Here is a 17790-nt window from a genome sequence, read left to right as displayed (position 1 = left end):
AGACATCAGTGTTACATTAACTTGAATACAGTTTCATTATTCAATTATGAAATGAGATACAGACAAATCTTATAAGCAGGATTTTGATTACTTAACACAGTAAAATTGTAATTCCAAGTTACAGAGACATTCACATAATGATACTCTTTAGCTACTGACTAATAGCTATATACTGATGACAGTAAGAATGGACAATACTTTCCACTTGTGACATTTATCAATAACAACTCTCAAGTAATTAAGTCAAAAATAATGAACATGATGGTCGTATTGTAATTCCAAATAAATATACTATATGCTTGCTGTATGTGTGTATTTTATTTTTCAGATAGTACTGAACCCTAGTTGAGTTTAAAAAATGAATAAATTAGGCATATTACCATGCATTTTGTATCAGGGTGCCTTTATGTTATGTTTTTATGTGAAACAAATCCTAGAGTTCTAGTCAATTAGAGTAAGTAGTGTTTGAGTCTGTTTAGCCATGGAAAATGGGTTACCTCTAAAAAACTGGTTTGTTTCTTTTGTACAAGAGCAGCGTGTGTTTCCATCTGCTTATTTCCCAGTAACTTTTAGATCCTTGTTTCTAAACTGAATTTGGGGAGATCCCCAGAGAGGACAAGGGGGAGCTTCCAGCTGTAGAACCTTCCACTGGCTCCAGTCTCACCAAGGGTCCCCTCTCTCAGCAACCACACTTCAGTGTCTGATCACAGGGCTTCTTCCCAGTCATCCCTTCCCACTTCCCTTCCTGACAACTTATCTCTCCTGGATACTAAAAGAATCACACTCTACTCTTTCCCATCTTGCCATGCTTCCCCACCTCACCCTCCTTGGAGGTGAGAAAAGCGGGAAAAGGAGAGGAGATTCTCTGCTGAGTGATAAGACAGTGCAAGTGGGTAACAGAATGAAAAAAAGCAACTAAGAATGATTAGATCAAGATGGGTATTTGTTGTCACAAAACGGAAGAACACTCTAAAGAGTCTTCAACCTAATAATTATAAATGGGCTAAAAAATTCAAGAGTAAGACACAAGGCGAGCTAAACAGGACCTGAAGCAATCGAAGAAAGCAACGATGTTCTCACTAAGAACTCAACATCACTTTAGCTTCTGAACGAATAAAACTGGCTGCACATGTTTCTAAGATTACAAATGAACATAAAAAGGGTCCACAGGCTTTATTCACATGGTTCATGTTTTCAACAAGAATAGAACTATAATTGAATGGAATCTGGTATATTTTCACCAGTTTAACAGACTGTCTTTAGGAATCTGGTTTGATCAAAGTTTTCTTCTCCAGCTGTAAGGAAAAGAAAATTCATAACATAAACATGTACCCTGTGTTTTATAAGAAGAAAATATAAGATGAAGAGAACCTCAGGAGATAAACATTTGCCCCCCTACATTATGTCAACTCAGGCACTCTGCTATGGAAACCACCCCCAAATTGGATTTTGATTGATTTTGTTTCAAAAATTTCCCCCTCAGCTTGGTATGCATTGAGGAATTCACATCTGACATGTGAATCTCTACAGTGAATTTAACTATTACATGGTGTGTTTGGTAGAAATCTGAAAAGGCCACATGTCTTGCTCTAAATATGCCTTGTGTCTAAAATACCCACCAGTAGAACCATTCACTTGCATCAAGGTACTGTTTCTGTATTTCCTGTTAAAATGCATTTTAGCTGGGAAAGATGACAGAGGAACACATTTGCACATATTCTCTTACAAGTTGAACTAGACATCTGGGGTGGAAGTAAGACAAAACGAAGGGACACTTGTTAGCTGGGCAGGATTGCAAAACTTCAGAGCAGGAGGAATCACCTCTGGGGTGGGGACAGCAGACTGAGATGACAGCAGGTTCCTGGGACTAAAAATGGGTTGAAGGGCCGAAACTGAGGATGGGGAAAGGAGAGGAAACTGAGGATGGGGAAGGGAGAGGAAGCTGCCAGAGGCAAAATTCCGTTCCTCATTTTATGTAAGGTCATCTCTAGAGAAAACCACTTTCCCCTAGTTAGTTACAATATGGTTGGAATATCTGAGTTAACAGTTTAACCTGAATTGGTAGCAAACTTCAAAATATTGCAGATAATCAGCTACTCTATTTAAAAATTTTTTTTTATTTTTCTATTTTTAAAAATCTTTATTGGAGTATAGTTGATTTACAATGTTGTGTTAGTTTCTACTGTACAGCAAAGTGAATCAGTTATACATATACAAATATCCACTCTTTTTTAGATTCTTTTCACATATAGGTCATTTCAGAGTATTGAGTAGAGTTCCCTGTGTTGTACAGTAGCTCCTTATTAGTTATCTATTTTAAATATACTAGTATGTATTTAAAGGAAAGGAAGAAAAAAAAAGAAAGGAATCATCCCTGTATATCCTCCATTAAGATAACAATCCACTACTTAAAATAATAATCCACTACATAAAATAAGTCCAAATAATACCTAGGGACTTCAGAATAAAAATATTAAAGGTGACTAGTGATTAATCTACTATATGGGAATCCAAAACTTTCCCATCCATTTAGACTAATAAAATTTTGTTTCCTCATTTCATCATCAGAGACAAGCCACTTCGGAAACTTCAATAATTAAAAACTTGAATTTATTCTCCAACAAAGACTTGAAATGGAGACCTACAGTCACATTCTTCTGTAAAGTTTCTAATGAAGATCCCTCTCCTCCTCTTTAAAATTAGCTCTACCTTCTCCATTCCAGCTCACTTTCCTTTCTGGCTCTGCACATCTTCCCAGCAATTAAATCTCAGACTTCACTAACAATCCATCTCCAACCTCACTGTCCTCCTACTGACTTCAAAAATCAGTAAGAGGGACTTCCCTGGCATTCCAGTGGGAGAGGCCACAACAGAGGGAGGCCCGCATACCCCCCCCCCAAAAAAAAAATCAGTAAGAGGGACTTCCCTGGCATTCTAGTGGTTAAGACTCTACCCTTCCACTGCAGGGGGCATGGGTTCCATCCCTGGTCAGGGAGCTAAGATCCCGCATGCCTCGCTGCGCAGCCGGAATAAAAAAAAAATCAGTAAGAGTGCCAAATGCCGAATTTAGAAAAGATCACCTTGGATGCAGCATCTTCTACCCATGATTCAACTCTTTCTCACCTTTTCATCACAAGAATTCTGAAAGCCGTGCCAGCAAGCATCCACTTAATCTCTTAACTCTGCCGTTTATCTTCTTTTCCTAAATTCCCTCGAAACAAGGTTTCAGAACGGGCAAGGCAGCAGCAAATCATACTGGGCAGGGGCTGAGGAGAAGACTTGTGAACCGCGATTTAATGACCCTTCCTTACCCAACACAATCTTCCTTCTCCTTTGATTTCTGTACTCTTACTAAGCATTCTGTACTCTTACTAAGCATTCTGCTATATTTGATGCTTCTCATCACTCCTTTCTTGAAACTTTCCATCCTCGACTTCTTAGATTCTCTGTTATTCTGGCTCTCCTCTTACCTTTCTGCCTGCTCCTTTTGAAGTCCCTTCACTTATATAATTTCCCCCCTTTCCCTTGATCTCTGGGTATTCTCCAGGGTAATCCTTTATATCTGCCCTTTTCCCACTACATCTGAGGCCTAGGAGAGCTCCATTTTCATGCTTCCAACCTTTATTAACTGGCTCTGAATTTCCAGTTGTTCCCAAATCTGACATCATCAGAATAATGTGAGTGAACTTCTTAAGGATACAGATTCTGGGGCCTCACTCAAGTCGTATGGAATCAGACTCTCTGGACCTAAGGCCAAGAAATCTGTATTTTCAGCAAGTTCTCTAGAGAACTCTGATGGAACCAGTCCACATATGGAGAGCAGAGAGCCAGTAACCTATACACCTTTATCCACTGGAATGGCTCCATCACCTCAAACTGAACCTTAATTATACCCACAGGAATTTTCATTTGTCAGTATCACCATTTTAAACTCACACAAACACTTTAAAAATGTGCTTGACTCTGGATTCTCTCTTTCGTTTTAAAATTTTATTGAAGTATAGTTGATTTACAGTGTTGTGTTAATTTCTTCTGTACAGCAAAATGACTCAGTTATACATACATTTTTTCATATTATTTTCCATTATGATTTATTACACGGTATTAAATATAGTTCCCTGTGCTATACACTAGGACCTTGATTTTTTTTTTTTTTTTTTTGCGGTACGCGGGCCTCTCACTGTTGTGGCCTCTCCCGTTGCGGAGCACAGGCTCCGGACGCGCAGGCTCAGCGGCCACGGCTCACGGACCCAGCCGCTCCGCGTCACGTGGGATCTTCCCGGACCGGGGCACGAACCCGCGTCCCCTGCATCGGCAGGTGGACTCTCAACCACTGCGCCACCAGGGAAGCCCTAGGACCTCGATTTTTATTTGCTCTTCCTTCCAGTATGCCTCAGGGTTGAGCCTCCATTCCCACTGACCTCATCACTCCACTCCTGAATGACTGCCTTAGTTTCTCACTGACATCACTCTGGCCTTTCCTCTTCAACACCATCCATCTGAGAGGTGGCAGGGCATAGCTGAAAGAGCTACAGCATCCCACAGCCCTGAGTTAAACTCCCCATATCACTTCTTGCTGTGTAAACTCCCCATATCACTTCCACTCTATGTGGACCTTAGGAAAGTATATACAGCTCAGGAAGGGTCAGTTTTCTGAGCTATAAAGATTAGCATTAATATCTGACACACAGTAGATGTTCCCATATTGTAGCTATTGTAACTGCTCTTACAGTTACCCTATAAGCAATAACCAGTTTCATCTTCCTTCACCATGTCCTCTTTCTGGTAAAAATCCATGGACCATCTGATTGATTCTCAGATAAAGAATAAGTTACCCCCTGTTCTTCATCCCAGTACTAGTATGTACCTGCTATGTGATAGTGGGCAAGCTACTCAGTCTTTCTGTGCTTCTATTTCCTCCTCTGTAAAGTGTAGATAATGACAGTGGGTAATCCTAGGAGGTAATTCATTTGTTATGGATTAATGCATTATTAATAAATGTATTAATCCATATCAAGTGCTTGGAACAGTGCCTGACCCACTGCATTATAGTAGAACCCTCAATAATTATTAGCTAGAGGGAGTAGTAACAGTAGTTGTAGTCATAGCTATTGTATGGCCATGACTCTCACAGTCTACTGTCCTACTGACTGTTCACCCTGCCTTTTCACTGCAAAGGCCATTCTCATTCTTGCTTTTGTTTAATCCATTTTCTTCTCTACCTGCCACAGTGCCTGGCACCTAGCAGGCATAAATGCAGATTTGCTGAATTCAGTATTATAATCCCCTCCACTCAACCAAGTCAGCCGCGGACTTTCTCTGATTTCAAAAGACCTCTTTATCCCACTCTCTTCCATTTGCTTCTCATAGGTTTTTGTTTGTTTGTTTGTTTTTTCACAACAAAGCCATAAGCTAGAAGCCAGAAAGAGCCCACTGCTCTCTTCCTCTCCCTGACGGGGCCCGTCTAGTAACAGGCAGGGAGCACATAGGCTTTCTCCGCTAGCACAGAAGTCAGAGCCCAAGGCCAGCAGCCTACGCTTTGACCACCAGACTACTCACTGTATTTTGTTAAATGCATTTTAACATTTAAATTATGTCATAAATATGGCATCATTACAATTTTTGAGAGGGAAAAATCTAGATCCGTTGAATATGCTTTGATGACCTCTATTGTTAACGCTAATAGAAAGTACATACTTTGTTTCATTTGGCCCTTAGAGCAACCTGCCCATGGATTCATTATTCCATTTTACCCGTAATGACACTAAGGCTCAGGGGCACCCAGCTGGTAAAGCAACAAGGCCAGGATTTGAACCCAGTCCTGTTATACTCCAAAGCCCTGGCTAATGTGCAACGAGATGCCTTAATGCAATGAGTGGTTTTAATGCTACATGGACAGAGAGCCTCTCTTTGAAGAACACACCTAATCCTGTATGGAAGAAGCTTATATAGTATAGGGCAAATCACACAGGCTTAGAATCAGAACTAGCCCAATCTCTTAGGGTGAACCATAAGAAACTGCTGTGTTTGTAAGTAAAAAATGAGTGATTTTCAGCTATTTCATTCGGTTCAAACTTTAATAGCGAGTAACTGGATTTGCAATTATTTAAACCTCTTTTGGCCTCGGTTTTTGCAAATATAAAATAATGAAGTTGGACTTTCTGGAGTTCTAACAGAAATAAAAGCGCCAACAGGCTATGGATTATGGAATTAACATGAAATCCCCCAGTCTCATCAAGGAAGTGTTTTTACCTTCTTGGGAGACACTTTAATGTGCAGCATGCTAGTCTTAAAATAATAAACGTCTCTGTGAATTTCTGGTGGTGTGGGCAACCGTTAATTTTTTTTTTTAATCTGAATAAACAAAAGCAACTTTGTTGTACTCAACACAGAATGCCCAAAGCACTCAAAGCTTCCCTGTGCTGCAGTTAAAAGTGGTCATTATAATTATACCTTCTTGCGGTTTCTGCAAGGAACCCAATAGCACAGCTGCTTCCTCTGGAAGAGTTCGTAGTTGGAGATTTGGGCTTCGTCTTTCTGGAGAAATGAAGAAATAAATACAGATTCTATTAGCATTTAAATATTCATATAGATAAATCCTATTCCAGTATGCTGTAATACTCGAAAATCTCTGTGAAATACCTCTGTGATCCCTCAGCAAAGAGCCCCTTACACAGAATGATTTTTACAAGCTGAAACATTTCACACTTCCCTTAGACATTGCTTACAACTGGTTATGTTGTGTATTACAGGGAGTGGAAGAAAATTTAAACTATATACTACAGAGAATTTCATGAAAGCAAGGAGGATTAAGATAAAGAACCCATGAGAAATTTCCCCCTCAGAGCTTAAAATGGGATGTTTGGGCTGAAAGGTTTAGATGGGACCCAGCCTGGAGCTTGGACTATCTTCTCTCTTGTTCCTTCCAAAGCAGTTTGAGAAAATGATCTACATTCTTGGCCACACGTAAGTCAATTATTTGACTGAAGGAGAATCTGCAAAATATTCAAAACTATTTCAAATCTAAGTTGACAGAAGACAAACCATCCTGATTCAACACAAACCATGATTTTTAATTTGGGAGCTGCTGAAGTGGGAAAACAAAACTTACCCTCCTAACGGTAAAAAAAAGGTTAATTACACTGCAGGCTTGAAGAAGGTAAACAAAAATTTGATAAGCACCTATGTGATCAACACAGTGTTTGGTATTTTTCAAAATGAGTCTACTCGGTTTTTTGTTTGTTTGTTTGTTTTTGCGGTACGCGGGCCTCTCACTGCCGTGGCTTCTCCCGGTGCGGAGCACAGGCTCCGGACGCGCAGGCTCAGCGGCCATGGCTCACGGGCCTAGCCGCTCCGTGGCATGTGGGATCCTCCCGGACCGGGGCACGAACCCGTGTCCCCTGCATCGGCAGGGGAACTCTCAACCACTGCGCCACCAGGGAAGTCCTACTTGGTACTTTTAACAATCTTGAACGTTTATCAAAATGAATGATATTGTTATTTTTTAAATCCCAATGGCATGGAAAGGTTTATCACGAAACATAGTCTCTGGCTCCATCCTTAAAGGCCCCAACTTCTTCACTATTTCTGGTTTTGAACCTTTTGATAGTTCTTTTTAGTAATATAATACAGCTGTTTGAAGTTTTTAGGCAAATCACTATTTTACTAATGATGATGATGATGATACCAACATTGGCAACAACAACAGCGTTTAAGAGAAATCTTGTAAAGATCATGCCCTAAACGGGAGGCCCATTTCTCGGGCGGGGCAGGCGCACAGCTCTCATATCCATCCTGACGCCCGGGAGCGGAACCCCGCCGCCCATCTCCATCCTGGCGGGGCGTTGCGATCCCCAGCTCCGCCGCTGCCAGCTGGGCCGGGCGGGGCCGGGCGGGGCCGGCCCTCCCCCGGGAAGGCCCACGGGCCAGCCTTCTCGGAGATTCTTGGCCACACGTAAGTCAATTATTTGACTGAAGGAGAATCTGCAAAATATTCGAAACTATTTCAAATCTAAGTTGACAGAAGACAAACCATCCTGATTCAACACAAACCATGATTTTTAATTTGGGAGCTGCTGAAGTGGGAAAACAAAACTTACCCTCCTAACGGTAAAAAAAAGGTTAATTACACTGCAGGCTTGAAGAAGGTAAACAAAAATTTGATAAGCACCTATGTGATCAACACAGTGTTTGGTATTTTTCAAAATGAGTCTACTCGGTTTTTTGTTTGTTTGTTTGTTTTTGCGGTACGCGGGCCTCTCACTGCCGTGGCTTCTCCCGGTGCGGAGCACAGGCTCCGGACGCGCAGGCTCAGCGGCCATGGCTCACGGGCCTAGCCGCTCCGTGGCATGTGGGATCCTCCCGGACCGGGGCACGAACCCGTGTCCCCTGCATCGGCAGGGGAACTCTCAACCACTGCGCCACCAGGGAAGTCCTACTTGGTACTTTTAACAATCTTGAACGTTTATCAAAATGAATGATATTGTTATTTTTTAAATCCCAATGGCATGGAAAGGTTTATCACGAAACATAGTCTCTGGCTCCATCCTTAAAGGCCCCAACTTCTTCACTATTTCTGGTTTTGAACCTTTTGATAGTTCTTTTTAGTAATATAATACAGCTGTTTGAAGTTTTTAGGCAAATCACTATTTTACTAATGATGATGATGATGATACCAACATTGGCAACAACAACAGCGTTTAAGAGAAATCTTGTAAAGATCATGCCCTAAACGGGAGGCCCATTTCTCGGGCGGGGCAGGCGCACAGCTCTCATATCCATCCTGACGCCCGGGAGCGGAACCCCGCCGCCCATCTCCATCCTGGCGGGGCGTTGCGATCCCCAGCTCCGCCGCTGCCAGCTGGGCCGGGCGGGGCCGGGCGGGGCCGGGCGGGGCCGGCCCTCCCCCGGGAAGGCCCACGGGCCAGCCTTCTCGGAGGCGGAGCGCGCCCCTCCGGTCCTGCGCGGTCCTCTGTAGCCCGCGGCCCCCTCACCCCCGCGCACTCACCCGGCGGCGGCCGGTCGGCGAGGTCCTTCCTCCGGCTCTGGTGGGAGATGAAGCGGCGCCCCTCTGCCAAGGCGAGACATGGGCTCAGCGCCCTCCCGGCCCGATCGATCGGGGTTCCGGAGCCGGGAGCGGGCGGGGCCGGGTGCCCCCGGTCCGGTGCGCGCGGGACTGCCGGGGTTGGGGCGCCCGCGCGGATGAGGGAGGAGACCACGGGTGAAGCCCGCACGCCCCCCGCCCCTGGGCCCCCGAGTGCGCTTCGGAGGGGGCGGCGATCTCGCTCACCAGCCAGGGCGGGGCGGTGTGTCCCCGGAAATCCCAGTCTCCATTTGGGCAAGAGCCAGCAACCCTCCGGTTTAGGGTGGAGGATTTCTGATAATCCTCCCCCCACCCCCCGACCTTTCTCCTTGATTAACTGACACCAGGATGACCTCGATTATTTATGGGAACAAACTCGATAGGATTCTCTCCCCACAGCTCTACATCTGTCCCACGGATTCCTGCACCCCTACGGATCTCCCTCTATTGCTGTCGGAAGAGCAAAGTATTTGGAACGTACGTGCACCCTTCAGGTAGAGCATAGCTTGAGGAGTCCAGTTCCTTCTCTCAAAGAGTCTCTATAACCCGGGGAGAAGAGGAAAGCAGTTAGTAAGGCGTTGCTGCCCAGCCCACTATTCGGAGAAAAAAGAAGGGAGGGGAGGGAAAGAAAGAAAGGGAAGGGAAGGAAGGAGGGAGAAGATAGAAGGAAAAGAAGGGAAGAAATAGAGAGAGAGGGAGGAAGCAAGGAAGGAAGGCAGGCAGGCAGGCACACAGCGCAAGAAGGAGTCCCAATTCTTGCGTTTGATTACCTGCGGAGTACTGTTGGAATTCCCCATGAAAGAAAACACCAGGAAAAGAGCCAAGGTTGTTAACACCAGACTTCTGAATCCCTGTACGAAAAGATCAAAGAAAGTCGTTTCTGTGCCTCTATAGGGTCTTCTGCTTCCTTCCCTGGCGCCTGGACAATTACAAATCCCTTACTTTTTGCTATGTTCTGTTTTAGCGCTCAGAGGGTGGGGCAGAAGGGGGTTCCCCTTCTAGTTAATCCACAAAGAGTTCTTTTTTTAAAAAAATTAATTACAAATATATTACTTTTATTATTTAACCCAAATGAGGATTTGGGTGAATTAGTGCAATTTTTCTTTGTAAAATCAAATGATTCTGATATTTTAAAGGCATAACGTTTACCTATCCTTTAGCCTCTGAAACACTTATTAAACATAAAAGAGGTAAAAAGCTATACAGCTTTTTTATAAAATTGCTAAAAAATCTCAAGTATATAAAACCTTTACTTACCTTCATGTTCTACACCTTTCCAGAAGCTGCAATAACTATAACTTAACCTCTGAGTTTTCTAATTTTGTTCTGAAGGTGGGGCTTTTAAATCTTAGTGTCAAGGATCCCTCCTGATTTCGCATAGAGCTAGTGTCCACAGGGACTTCCTGTCAGTCTTCACGATTGAGAAGATCTGATGACTCCTCCAGGGAGATTCAGTTGCAGAAAGTAGAGGAATGATTAATGGGTGAATATCATTTACTGTCCACATCAGCCAGGAGATATTCTGAAAATATCAGCATCATGACCTTTGATTTTCCTATTAGCTTCCCAAGGCAGTATTATTATTATTATTATTATTATTATTGAAAATGATTAATAACCCCAGGCAGAATCAAAAGTAAATGAACAAAGTAAGAAAACTTGTCTTAGGTAACTAACTAGCTATCAAGCTAACACCGGTGAGTAAAGATGAATCATTTGGGTAGAAATGAAAAGGTTAGGGAATCTCAACGAAATTTGACATCAGTCATTCACTTAATTATCCATTCAATTATTTAACAAATATTTATGGAATGCTTACTATGTAACAGACATCCTTCCTTTTAGTTCAAGGGACACAGCCATGTATTAAAAAGACAAGTCTCTGCTTTGATCATGCTTATCTTCTAGTCAGGGGGGAAACACTCCAAACCGGTAAATAAGGTAATTACAGAATTTTAAAATGCTTTATAAAGGAAAAGTAAGCAAAATGATGTGATAAGGTAAGTGGTGGGCTACTTTAGGGAAGGTAAGAATAAAAGGGGGTCTGGAAAGATAAGGTGGAGTCAGACATGGGATAAACTGGGGTGGGAATCAGTATTGCTGACACTCTCAGGCAGAAGAAAAATACAAAATCTTGGGATGGCAAGGAGCTTGGCTTGTTGGAAGAACAGGAAGGAGACCAATGGAGCCAAAGCTGTGTGGGTGTCAGGGGAGGAGACTGTAAATTGAGGCTGGAGAGTAAGAAATGGCAACTTGGTCATAAGCAAAAGATGATGATGGCTTAGACTAGGGGAGTCCTTGCAAGGAATGGAGAGCTGTAATGAATCTGGGAGGCAGAAAACATGGACTTGCGGATAAACCGTATATGAGAGTTTAAGAAAAACAGATCAAGGATGACTCTTAGATTTTTGGTTTAATCACTGGGTGAATGATGAAACTCTTTATTGAAATTGGAGAGACTTCATAAAGAAGCAGTTAAGAGAGGGAAATAAAGAGTTGTCTTTGGACATATTAAAATTAAAATGTATATTAGACATCCAAGGAGAAATGTGAAGTAGGCAGTTGCAGATGCAAAACTCTAGAGCTCAGCAAACAGGTCACCAGCCTATAGATTTTTTTCTAAAGGCAGGAATTATCAGATTTAAGAATCTTGAGAATTTTAAGGCAGGAAAAAATTGGGATTGAAAAAATACTTAGGGAGTGAATGGAGTTAAAGAGAGGAAGAGATAGAGCTCTGAAAACAAACCTACAGAGATTGAGCAGAGGGAAAGTCAGCAAAGGAAGCTGAACTGAAGCAGTTGGAAAGAAAGAAATTCCAGGAGAATGAGGCCATGGGAGCTGGGAGACTATCCAATAACATTGAAAGGTTAAACTGTTGTGAGCTAAGAGTGTCTGCTGGATTTGAGAATATGATGGCTTTTGAGGACAGAAGCTAGACTGGGGTGGGCTGAATAGGATATGAGGAAATACGGACAAGTGTGGACAACCTTTTTTAGAAATTTCACCAAAAGGGGGAAAGGGAAATGAACTTTTAAAAAAGATATGTGAGTGTGGTGGAAGTGGGCTATTTTTTTTTTTTAGCCTTTCAGCAAGTCTGAATCCTTTCAATTTTAGGGAACTTCAGAAATTCCCTAAACTATAAATTATGATTCTTGGTGGGAGGCAGCATCTTCCTTGTATTGTAGAAGCTGAAAATGCTAGACACTCTTTACCAGCCTCCCTATCGGGTACAGGGTGGGCATGAGGCAGGCTTCACCAATCAGAGGTACCCACTCCTCTGGAGCTGCGGAGGGAAGAAAGTGGGGAGCAGGAAAACACTTTCTGGTGCAGCACTGGTTGTAGGATGCTTGAGTTTGTGGGGGCAATACTTGCTACAATGCTAGTGACAGACACCAGCATCCAGTGCTAGAGGAATAGTGATACTAACCACACTGTCCTTTTAATAAAGTCCTCTTTTGCTTAAATCAACCAGGTTTGTTGGTTTCTTTTGATGACCATTTGCAGAACATGTATGCTGATGGGGATGATCAGCAGAGAAGGAGAAATTGATGATGTGGAAGAGAACTGCAAAAAAGGGAGTTTGTGGAAGGCAAGAAAAATAGGACCCAAATTTGTCAATATCCAGTTGAAACAGTTCTATACACAGGCAGACAGTGAACAAGGACCAGAGTGGCCACCATATGCTAAAGTACCATGGATGAGAGAGATGGTCACTTTCTTCAGAATGTTAGAGCAGTGCTCCGCAGGTATTAATGCACTTTTGAATCACCTGGGAATCTTGTTAAAATGCACATTCTGATTCATTAGAGCTGGGGTGGGACCTGAGAGTCTGCATTTGTAATAAACTCCCAAGTGATGCTAATGGATGCTAGTCTACTAATCCTTGGACATTTTGAGTAATAAAGCTTACAGGATATAAAAAGTGATAAAAAAAAAAACAGCTAACGCTTAGAGTCTACATGGCTGGGAGAATGGTTAACAATAGAAACATCAGGGATAATGGAGAGGGACTAGATGAGTTTAGTTTGGGACTGAAGTTTGAGGGGTGATACTATCTACCAGTAAATACTTGTCTAAGAAAGACTGGGGTTTGGGCATTTGATGTTTGGAATTGACGATCATGTGCAGCCAAGAAAACTGAGATCTGGTTAGTAAATGAGAAAGAAATATAGAAAGTAGTTTGTGGGTAGAAACTTGAGGAATATTTACTCCCTTTAAAGAATAAGTAGAGCAAGAAGGAGCCAGAATCATGAATGTAGTGTTTTCCACTGTTTTAGGAGAGGAGGAAGATAAAAACTAAGGACTGAAAGGTTATCACCATATCTAAAGAAAATCAATATTCCCTTAAATATTAGGTTTTAGGATTTTAGAATTTAATTTCAAAGGATTGTAACAACTTCCAAAAAAAAAGCGACAGAAGAAAGATTATGCATGTGTTTATATTTTAAAAGAATTCATAAGTGAAACCCAGTTATTAGGTTACCCTAACAAACAACTAAAATGTCTTTTCCCCCTCTCCATACCAAAAACACACAAAGGTTTTAGAAAGAGGGACAGGAATATAAATTGCCAATCAAGCTGTGATTTGCATTTACAATCTTAAGGAAAATATAATTAACGTGGTTTGTCTATAACAGTTTCGCTAATGAATTCACAAACAGATGTTTTACGTCAAAGCTGCCATTTTCAGCATAATATGCACAAGTGAGCAGAATGGCTTTGACATATTATCAATATTGTAGTCTTATTAAAAGTAACATGCCAGAATGTGTTTGTTCTAAAAGGGCATTGACTCCCTAACAAATGTTTTTGTTAAATTCACAATATTTTAAGATTTTTACAGGTCTAAACCTAGAGATGGGGTAAGAAAAGTTACTTATTTGAGAAAAAAACAGTTGTTGCATAAAACCAGTAAATTTTATTCTGCTGATATGATGACCCGGCAGTGGGTACTGTACAAATTGGATCCAAAACCTTTTTTAAAGGCATATTTCATGGAGATCATTTTGCCTGCATCACTGATGTTATCTGAATTCTTCTAGTTGACTGGAACGTGCCCAAGCCCCATTTAAAAAATACTGTCACACTTTAAACCGCATTCTTACAAGGTCAGTGATTATTGTGTTCACACAGAAAACAGCTTTTTAAAAATTATTATTATTATATATATATATTTTTTTGTGGTACGCAGGCCTGTCACTGTTGTGGCCTCTCCCGTTGCAGAACACAGGCTCCGGACGCACAGGCTCAGCGGCCACGGCTCACGGGCCTAGCCGCTCCGCGGCATGTAGGATCTTCCCGGACCGGGGCACGAACCTGTGTCCCCTGCAACGGCAGGCGGACTCTCAACCACTGCGCCACCAGGGAAGCCCAGAAAACAGCTATCTTTTTAAAAAATTATTTTAAAACCTTATTTATACATTTTTAAATTGAAGTATAGTTGATTTGCAATGTTGTGTTAGTTTCAGGTACACAGCAAAGTATTTCAGTTATATATACATAAAACTTTTTTTCAGATTCTTTTCCATTATATGTTATTTCAAGATATTGACTATAGTTCCCTGTGCTATACAGTAGGTCTTTGTTGTTTATCTATTCTATACATAGTAGTGTGTATCTGTTAATCCAAAATTCCTAATTTACCTACCCCCCCCTTCTGCTTTGGTAACAGTGTTTGTTTTCAATGTCTGTTGAGTCTATTTCTGTTTTAAGTTTGTATCAGTTTTTTAGAAATCACACTTAAGTGCTATCACGTGGTATTTTTCTTTCTCAAACAGCTCCTATCTTGGGTAAGATTACAGGGACAATATGGCTATTGAGATACTCAAGTATCCAAATTATTCTCTGATAACAGAATAGAGGGTTTTGGTACAGGATGATGAGGTCATTGGGTTCAAGTCCTACTTTGGCTTTATTCTCTGAAGGCCAGTCAGCCCCATAGGCCAGTTGTCTCACAAAGGGGTGGAAGAAGTAATTTCCCCAAAGGGCTACCGGTTTTAGGAGGAGATGTAGGGACACTGAGAAGGCCTGCTATCCAAAATAAAACTCCCCACTCATTGGCCAGTGCCTTTACCTTCCTTTACTTAAGGCTTTGAACTTCAAGAATGTCTTTTCGCAAACCATGTAAATACCACAAAACAATTGGCAGGTTCTAGGAGAGGACAAGGAAGGGCCAGCTGTTTTGGCCTAGTCAGTCAAACAGGGTGACCTTTTAATAGGTCTTAGAGCTGGTAAAGGTAAGACCATGAAAAAGTGTCAGTCGATGAAGGATTTGGGGACGTCATTTCTATGTCCAACCTCCTATACGGACACAAGTAGCAGAAGAGCAGAAGTTGGAACCTTTCAGCCCAGAGGACACGGTTAGAAAGATGTGCTGGACACTGTATTTAATAACAGATTCACCAGACAATAGTCAAGACTTGCAGTTTAATGATTGGATTCAACAAATACTTACCGGGTACCTTAACTGGTAGATTTGGCCAGTGGTTTTCAGCCTTACTAAAGTATAAGACCAAAACATTGCAGACGTTAAGCGATTTTATTTAAGTCACAAATACTTAAGTATTATATATTCCTTCCATGTAGAGAAAAAAAAATTAAGCATTTCTCTACTAATTTCTAAATTCACTGCTCACTTTTTTACCTGAAGTCTATTTCTATTTATGATTACATTTAAACAGTTTGGATATGGAAGATGTGATCATTATATAAAAAAGAAAACTGCATATAAGGCTAATTTAAAAAACACGAGGTTATGACCCAGCAATCCCACTACTGGGCATATACCCTGAGAAAACCATAATTCAGAGTCATGTACCACAATGTTCATTGCAGCTCTATTTACAATAGCCAGGACATGGAAGCAACCTAAGTGTCCATCTACAGATGAATGGATAAAGATGTGGCACATATATACAATGGAGTATTACTCAGCCATACAAAGAAACAAAATTGAGTTATCTGTAGTGAGATGGATGGACCTAGAGACTGTCAAACGGAGTGAAGTCAGAAAGAGAAAAACAAATACCATATGCTAACACATATATATGGAATCTAAAAAAAAAAAAAATGGCTCTGAAGAACCTAGGGGCAGGACAGGAATAAAGACGCAGACGTAGAGAATGGACTTGAGGACACGGGGAGGGGGAAGGGTAAGCTGGGGCAAGTGAGAGAGTGGCATGGACATATATACACTACCAAACGTAAAATAGCTAGTGGGAAGCAGCCACATAGCACAGGGAGATCAGCTCGGTGCTTTGTGACCACCTAGAGGGGTGGGAAAGGGAGGGTGGGAGGGAGATGCAAGAGGGAGGAGATATGGGGATATATGTATATGTATAGTTGATTCACTTTGTTATAAAGCAGAAACTAACACACCATTGTAAAGCAATTATACTTCAATAAAGATGTTAAAAGAAAACAAAACACGAGGTGGGTTATTGTGCAATGCTAAAGTTTTAGAATTTCTTAATAAAAATACATCTGACCATTGTTATGGATTGAATGTGTTCCCTCCAAATTCATATGTTGAAACCCTAACCCCCAACATCATGGTATTTGGGGGTGGGCCTTTGGGAGGTAATTAGGCTTAGATGAGGTTATCAAAATGGGGCTCCTCATTAAGGGATTAGTGTCCTTATTAGGAGAGAGAAGAGAACTTGTTCCTTCTCTTTTTCTCTGCCATATGAGGACACAGTGAGAAGGCAGTTGTCTGCAAGCCAGGAAGAGGGCCCTCTCCAGGAACTGAATCTGCCAGCACCTTCATTTTGGACTTCCCAGGATTCAGAACCATGAGAAATAAACATCTGTTGTGTAAGCCAGTCTATGGAATTCTGTTATAGCAGTCCAAGTTGAGACAACCACCAGTTAATAGAAAAGTACCCTTTTATTGAGAAGACAAGTATATTTATAATATTCAATTGTTAGATCATATAATCTGTGAGACTTGTAAAAGCAGCAGTATTCCAGGAATTACAATTTATAAGGGGAAAAGGAAAACATTCCAAATAGGTTTCTGTTACAGAAAATGCATTTGAACAATACCAGAAACACTTAAGGCTAAGTAGTATTAGACCTTCTCCTCCATCTTTATAGCAATAATCAGAGTATGTTTTTTGTCACAAAGACAGAAGACTAATTTTGGAAAGGAAGAAACAATATGATGTACAGTCCTTTCTGTAAGAAGACAAGTATGTTTAAAAATAGAGGCTTATCAATGGTTCTGAATAAGAAACATACAATGCTGCCAAGCAGTCCCAAACTCACATTTGAGATAAACTGTGGACCCATTTAAAACTGAAAACTGCTCCAAGCCTCTCACTCTTACTAAGGACTGGGAGATTATCACATCCTTTACACATTTCTAATAATGCTTTCTGAAATAAGATTGCTGAAAAAGAGATCTCTGTTACAGTGAAAAGAACATTTTGATAGAAATTCATGTCTACAAAGGAGCTAAATAATACAGATGTTCCATATATTAACAGATACTGTTCTTGCTTTAAAAAGGTAGAATTATTTAACCACTGTAAATAATATGGGTCAGTCAAAAATATGTATAACAGAGTCCTACAGGGCAACTTGTATAAGTCAATCCCCAAAATATGTATATATTTGACACTCTCCAAGTGAGGATATTTTTTTGAAGAACATTAGACACAACACTAGGTTTCTTATTATTCCATAAACTATTGAGGTAGGAGTCTCAT

At 41.3% G+C, this 17790-nt stretch overlaps 1 protein-coding gene across 1 annotated transcript; it reads right to left on the bottom strand.

The window, feature by feature from the left end:
• Positions 1-223: 223 nt before the first annotated feature.
• On the bottom strand, positions 224-10571 carry SPX (spexin hormone). Its single transcript, XM_024129195.2, has 6 exons — positions 10340-10571; positions 9853-9933; positions 9564-9621; positions 9008-9070; positions 6454-6537; positions 224-1295 (listed from the first exon to the last, which is right to left on the bottom strand). The coding sequence occupies exons 1-6, from the start codon at positions 10343-10345 to the stop codon at positions 1246-1248; spliced, it is 342 nt and encodes a 113-aa protein (XP_023984963.1). The 5' UTR covers positions 10346-10571; the 3' UTR covers positions 224-1245.
• Positions 10572-17790: the final 7219 nt, after the last annotated feature.

The sequence above is a fragment of the Physeter macrocephalus genome, chromosome 6 (assembly GCF_002837175.3).
Source record: "Physeter macrocephalus isolate SW-GA chromosome 6, ASM283717v5, whole genome shotgun sequence".
NCBI classification, from domain to species: domain Eukaryota; kingdom Metazoa; phylum Chordata; class Mammalia; order Artiodactyla; family Physeteridae; genus Physeter; species Physeter macrocephalus.
Note: the sequence above shows the minus strand (reverse complement) of the source record. Positions and strands in the feature narration are given on the sequence as shown.